The 6,911-nt window shown below is 42.4% G+C and overlaps 1 protein-coding gene and 1 long non-coding RNA gene across 2 annotated transcripts in view; one reads left to right on the forward strand and one right to left on the reverse strand.

Moving 5' to 3' along the window:
• Positions 1–210, reverse strand: part of DPH6 (diphthamine biosynthesis 6) — a 185,172-nt gene extending 184,962 nt beyond the window's left edge. Inside the window, exon 1 of the mRNA XM_011992698.1 lies at positions 101–210. Within this exon, the coding sequence (XP_011848088.1) occupies positions 101–123 (23 nt within the window). The 5' untranslated portion in view covers positions 124–210. The remainder of the gene's footprint in view (positions 1–100) is intronic.
• The window catches only part of LOC105548610, a 311,543-nt gene continuing 304,815 nt past the window's right edge, over positions 184–6,911 (forward strand). The window contains exon 1 of the long non-coding RNA XR_001007413.1: positions 184–462. This is a non-coding gene — a long non-coding RNA (uncharacterized LOC105548610). The remainder of the gene's footprint in view (positions 463–6,911) is intronic.

Genomic DNA, 6,911 nt, shown 5'->3' on the forward strand with positions numbered 1-6,911 from the left:
GAGCAAAGCAGAGTAGTGGAGAGGAAGTTAAGGTGATGGAGGGGAAGGATTATATAGGGTCTTGTAGGTCATTACAGACTTTTGAATTTTAAAATGCTACCTGATCAGAGCCGCGACCCTCATGCTGGGCGCAGTGCGCGTGCGTGCGGCGGGCGCGTGCGGGGGCGGGAGCCGGGAGGTCGCCGCCGCAGCTCCCGTGACGCACCGCGGGGCCTCGCCCGGGTGTTCGCTCCGCCGCCTGTCCGCGGATCGGTGCTGCGAGCCCCGCGGCTGCCTGCAGGACACCTGAGCGCGGAGGGTGCGGCACGTTGGCACCTTGACCCTGTGACAGGAACACCTTGGCCCAGGAAAGAATGATGTTTAGGCACGGCCTAACCACCTAAGTGAGGGCACTGAAGCTGCCGGGGGAAGGGCAAGCTCCGTGTTGCAGAGCCCAAGCCCGGGGGCGCTGGATTTGTTTTGGTAAGAGGGGCTTTAGCGTCCCAAATGCTGCAAATTGACACACTTATGGACGTGCAAGCGCAAAAGAAATTTGCCCTTTTCCCCCCATCTCCCGCAGAAACAACTGTACACTTTTGCTTTTTAACGTACATCTTCTCAGTCCTCCAAACCTGTGTCCAGATGTGAAACTGAGATCCCCAGGTGCTGAGGTAATTTTTAAATCTGCGGTTAGCCACCCCCGCCCACCTCTAGGCCCTCTGTGGCTTTGGCTCTTGGTCAAGCTTGTTATTTGACAAGGCCAGGCCGGGCTCTTCACCAGAGTAATGGCCTTGCAGAAAGAAAATCTAGCTTCTAAGTTTATTTGCCAAGTATGTATTGAGTGCCTTTCGTGTACCGGGCACTGTTTTAGACTCTGTGGATACAACCGCAAATAAAACAAAAACCCAGCATTCCCGGCATAGAGCTTAAATGGGGATGGAGAGAACAGACAATATATAGCTTAAAGGTAAACAGTATTATGAAGAGTGAGAAGTGCTGTTAGAAAGGACGGCGCGGGGAAAGAGGAGAGAGGTGGAGAGGCAAATTGCAGAATTAAATAGTGTCTATATAGGCCTTGTTGATAAAGTGAGAGTTGAGCCAACTTAAGGAGAATTAGCTGTGTATATGATTGGGGTGTGCTCCAGACAAGAAAAAAAAAAAAAAATCAAAGGTTCTAGATGCGTTGTGTGTTTGTGGAAGACTAAGGCAGATCAATGTTGCTGGAGCAGACTGAGCAAAGCAGAGTAGTGGAGAGGAAGTTAAGGTGATGGAGGGGAAGGATTATATAGGGTCTTGTAGGTCATTACAGACTTTTGAATTTTAAAAGGATTAGAATTTTAAAATTCTTAAAATTTTAAAAGGATTGCAGTGTTGAGAATACATCTATTAGGAACCTGTTACAGTGTTCCAGTAGAGGGCGGAGCCTAGAATTGGCGTGGTGAATTTGGTGAGAAGTAAGTGGATTCCAGCTCTGTTTTGAAGATAGAGCCAATAGAATCAGATTAGATTTGGGATATATGAGAAAGAAAGTCATGAAGGATGATGCCAAAGGCATGAATTAAGTAAGTTAATATATGTAGGGAACTTAAAATTATGCCAGGTACATAGTAAGCATTCAATTTTATTTTGATGTTCTCACCTCTAATACTCAGTATGGGTGACTGTCTACATATCAGTTTCATCATCTAGAATCATGCAGCTTTAAGATTTTGCAATTATGAATATTTACCAAATGAGTCAAGTATTTAAGAAGTTTGCAGTCTATTTGGGGGAGATAAATACATGAAACACACTTTTAATGATACAGCTCCGATGAGTGGAAGAACACCACGGCTCTCATCTCACGGCGAGTTGGATAAAATGACACACACACACACACACAGAGAGTGGTTTTAAGGAGTGGAGAATTTAATGGGCGAAAAAGAAGGGAGAAGAAAGAAGGAAGACGCCCCCCTGTAGAGACACAGGGAGGTGGGCTCCAAAGCCTAGAGAAGAAACCCCGAGTGCCGCGTTAACAGCCGGTTATATGAGGAGGCTGGAGGAGGCGGTGTCTGATTTGCATAGCGCTCAGGTGATTGGTTATCAGGCATGTCATTCCCGTAGCCCACGGAAAAACTTGGCTCTCCCACCCTAGCCTTTTAATATGCAAATGCAGGTCGCCTTGATGTTCTACAAATATGGGGATATGTGGGGGTGGCCATGTTGCCAGGCACATGTAGGGGCAAGGCCAAGAGGACAAGGTGGCTATCGCCATGTTTGTGTGGACTTCGTTTTTAATGGCTTGTATTTGCATATCAAAGGTTGACAGCCGGGTTCTAAGAGCGGGGGCTTTCCTGCTAGACAAGAAACACTTCTGGAGCTACTTTAAAGGAGACAAAAACTTTCCAAGGACCCCTTTTCCTCTCTATCTGCCTAAAATAATTTTTTACTAAATCCTACAGCAGTAATCCAAGACAACGTATTTTGAAAGTAACAAGTTATGTAATGCATATGGCAAGAGCCCCCTGAGTCAAACCCACAGGGTAATGCCTGGAATGAGGATGGGACTTGAAAGATGAGCAGAATTGAACCGGAATGGGTAGAACATCCAAACGAAGACAGCAAGACAAGAATGAGAGTGGTGCGTTGAACAACAGTGGGTAGACTAGCTTGACTAGTTTGGAAGGTATATGGGAAAGAAGGAAAAATAAGTTGAATAAATAGGATGAGGCCAGGTTATCCAGGGTCATGGAAAACCAAAATGAGGAATTTCAAAACCAAGCAGGTTCCTGTGGCTACTTGACATCATTTTTCAGGAGATTGTGTGAAATAGCAGTAATGAACATGATGAGTGATTTTGATAAAGTAGGCACTCCCGAAGATGCCAATGGATATCTTTTCCACCAAGGGCTATCTTTTCCTTGCCACTTCCCAAGAGGGATAAAGAGAGAAGATTCAAAGATTACCTTCCCAAAACTACATCTTTAGGATTGTATTTTGTTTCTCTCTGCACTCTGTATGCTTCATTGTAAGACATCCTCAACAAACAGTGTGTATATCCTGGTATTAAACTGTATGTTATATACAGTGTGTATATCCTGGCATGAAACTGTATGTTAGGAAATATATTGAGGCCATTCCTCCAAGGTCACCCAGTTATTAGCTTGATGGTGTTGCTTTCCCCCTGGATTCTTCCTAGCACCTTGTATTAAGTATCTCTTCTCCAGGTCCTTTTTACCCCTTGAACAAAATTTCTCTCAGCACCTATTCCCTCCTTTTAAAACTTTCTACCAGAATTATTTAAATTAATGAATGTTTCCGGTTGCCTAATGTAACACTGCAACATGTGCTTTATTAAAAATTTTTATATTTCCTCACATTAGTGCCTTTCTCTCAGAATTACCATACAAGGCTCTGTGCTTGAATGTCCTATCAAGGCCACCATAAAAATGGTAGGTTCGATTCATTCTGGTTCGATAGACATATTGGTATTTCTGAAATTAACAGATGTCTGATTGGTCTTGACCCAGCCATCAAAGTTATTCTTAGATTCATACATATTTTTGAATTTTTTTTTTCATAGCTAACTGAACAAAACCAGGGCAATTATTGACCCCTGAAAAACTTATTAAAAACTAGAGATTCAGCTATGCTCTAACTTTTCCCATTGAGAATCTTTCTTATTTCATTCTAGTCACCGTTCTTTTGCCGAAATTTAAAAACAACACCCAGTTTGTCAGCTACAGGTTTCTGAGAAGCAGATGCCAAGACGGGATTACATGTGTAGGAGATTAGAAAAAATGCCTGTGAAGGACAAAGGGAGACCAGCAAGAGAAGGCAGAGAGACTCCCATTGGAATGCAGGGGGGTGGAAATCTGAAAAAGAATGGGAAGGAAGAATAGGTTGAAAGAACCTATTTGCAGTGTCATTCTGAGAGACTCAGCCAGGTCAATGGGGAGTCCTAAGCCAAAGTTGTTCATTAGAGGAATTCCAAATTGGTCAGGAATTGCCCAGTTCTAGTATCTCTGCCGTGCTCAGTCATTGTCTGAGAGCAGTGCAGGAAAAACTTAGTCTGGTGCAAACTCAGTGGTGAATCCAAAAGTGCAGTAGATGGAGACTGTAAGTCAGTTCATAATAACGTTCATGGTGTCGCTTCATGATTTCTGTCAACCTCTCTAGGATAAACTTAGGGAAGGGAAGTTAATAGGACAAACTCTCATCGCAGGTGGTCTGGGACCACACTAGTACTTACCCTGTCCTCCACTCTCCACTCTATATTCCCCTCACTCTCAGCTCTCACTTCAGCAGATCTTGTTGACTTACTTGGTGGCATGACCTAAACTTCACTCCTAAGTGGTCTTGGGCTTTTGTCGTCATACTCTTCTCAGACCGTGACTGCAGTTTGTGTCCATTCACAGTTAGAATTAGGTAAGGGCATACTAAGAGGCACCCAAGTGGATCGTCTGAGTTCCACATGTGTATTTCTCCTTGTCCCCAGGGTGTAAAGGTGGCCCCACCTCCTCATACTAATCAATCATCCTTGCTTGCTGGCCCCTGGCTGCAAAGAGCCAAAAGTGTCATACCGTACATAACTTTACAGTTCAATGGATGCCCGCTCTACCCCGTTGCAAGAGAGAAAACCTGTAATTCTACTCAACCCAGAGTTGGGGGAGGTGAAGCACAGAGTTCTTCAGTGCGTTGTTAGGAGTGATTGTAAATATAGCCATTTGTGATTTCACCTTTTGGTTCCTAGATCCATGTATTTGTCCTACTAGAGACACAGTGTCATATAGAAATCTCTGATTAGTACCTATACTAAATACTGAGAGATGTCATGCCATCCTTGCAGATTATTGTCTCTGAGCTGCTGATTTAGCTGTGACTTAAGTAGGCTTTGCCAGTACTCTATGAGGCCAACTTCACCTAAATAGTACAATATATGATAAAACAATTAGACCCCATGGTCATGGCCTACCTGTACCTCCTTTACTATAAAGTAAGTTTTCTTGTGAATACCCTGCTAGGTGGGATTCTGTGACTAGAGAGGCATTCTGCTAGTGGTGCCAGCTAAATCTTTGCAGACAGGAAAGGCCAGGTTCTAGTACCTGCTCAATCAAAGCCCGGAAGCAGCCAGGGGAAGCGTGGCTTGTCATGAACTCCACAGTGGATCCAAAGGTGTGGCAGTTGAAGGCTGTCAGTCAGCTGCGCTCTCCACAGCAGGTGCTGTGGAACCTGTAAGGCTGATTGGAACACCTGTAAGGCTGCCAGAGCAAGACAGTGACTCTTACAAAATCATATGAGATGTGGGAACATTTGGAGTGCCCTGCTAGAGTAAGAAATGTAGGATAAAGAGTTAATTCAAACTTAGAATAGTACTTGAAGGAGAACCAACCTAAAATTGTGAAAGTCTAAATTATAAACAATACTATTTTTAAGGAAATGCCTTAATTTACTTCCAAACAAATACTCTAATCTTGAGCATACTAACATACTGATATTGAATGCTGGCTAAGTGTTTTTACTATAAGTTAATAGAGGAAACATTTTTAACTGATAGTATTTATTTACCCACATGTAATGTGCTCAAATTTTAAGGACAGTTGGTTTACCAAGACCCCTACATTCATAATTTTCCACATGGATAGTGTAAAGGTAACTTCAGCCCAGTAAATGTCAATAGATTAAAAGACTTTTTTTTTTGATCAGTGCAGTCTAAAGTAATTCGTTTTGCAATATATTAAAATGACTTACTCAAGATTCACTTTTCAAAGGCATTGTGAGCTCACTTCCTACAGTCTGAGACTATTGCATATGAGTGACTTTGGATTAGTTTGTAGGGCCAGCAAAATAGGTGAACAGAAAATCAGCCTCAGAAAACCTCCGTTCTTTGCCAGTTTACTTAAGAAAAACTCTCCATAGCCAAACACTGTTGCTGGTAATAAAAGTTGCAAGCTGTCACTGAATTCTGCTTCCTTGGCAGCACATCTCGATATACTGATTGATAAAGACTCAGATAATCAAATCAAGAATGCTACAGGTGGTTACTCCTCAGAAACCTTGAAAGGATTTAAATTCATTCTGCTTAAAGTCATGCCATACAGGAAACCATCAGAAGTTGCCTGGTAAGGATTTAAGAAAAAAGGAATTAAGTAATTATTTGGATCATAAATTTTAGGGCATCAGGTTATGAGTATCTGATGTATTTATATTAATAATTACAGCTTACCATGGGCCAGTCACTCATTTAAATGCCTCAGCAAATTTATGAAGTAGGATACTTTGTTATCCTCCTTTGCACATGAGGAAACTGTGCACAAAGATGTTAAACGGACTCCCAAAAATCCTAAAGCTAGTAAGTGCCAGTACCAATATTCAAACCTAGGCAGTCTAGCTCTTAACCACTATACTGTATCTTCCATTGAAATGGACAGCTGGTTGTTTTGACTAAATATTCTAAGATATGTTTGGAAGGGAATTACCATCACTGACCTCTTGAATCTCCTTTTTCTGTGCTTCTAAGCTGATCAACTCTTTTTTTCTGAAAGACTCGAATTGTTGTGTTGTATTACGTGGATTGATATATGAGGTAATTGCTAAACATTATAGACCTGAGAGTCATTCTATCTCTTTTAGAAATCTTTTTCTTTATTCCATAATGGAGAGTAACAAATTCAAAAGCTTTAGGAACTAGGCAGATAACATAAGTGAGAGAAATGGCTTGGTATAAGGCAATTTGAAATGGCGAGAACTGTGGCAAACCTCTGTTCACTCGTCACTTGGCTCCAGCTGCTCTGTGCAAATGTGGACCCAATGTTATCAGATATTTTAAGGCCAGTAATGGTGGCTTATGCCTATAATCCCAGCACTTTGGGAAGCCAAGGTGGGAGGATTGCTTGAACCTAGGAGTTCGAGATCAGCCTGGGCAACACGGTGAGACCCTGTCTCTACCAAAA

This window comes from Mandrillus leucophaeus, unplaced genomic scaffold (assembly GCF_000951045.1).
Source record: "Mandrillus leucophaeus isolate KB7577 unplaced genomic scaffold, Mleu.le_1.0 Scaffold417, whole genome shotgun sequence".
Classification (NCBI taxonomy): Eukaryota; Metazoa; Chordata; class Mammalia; order Primates; family Cercopithecidae; genus Mandrillus; species Mandrillus leucophaeus.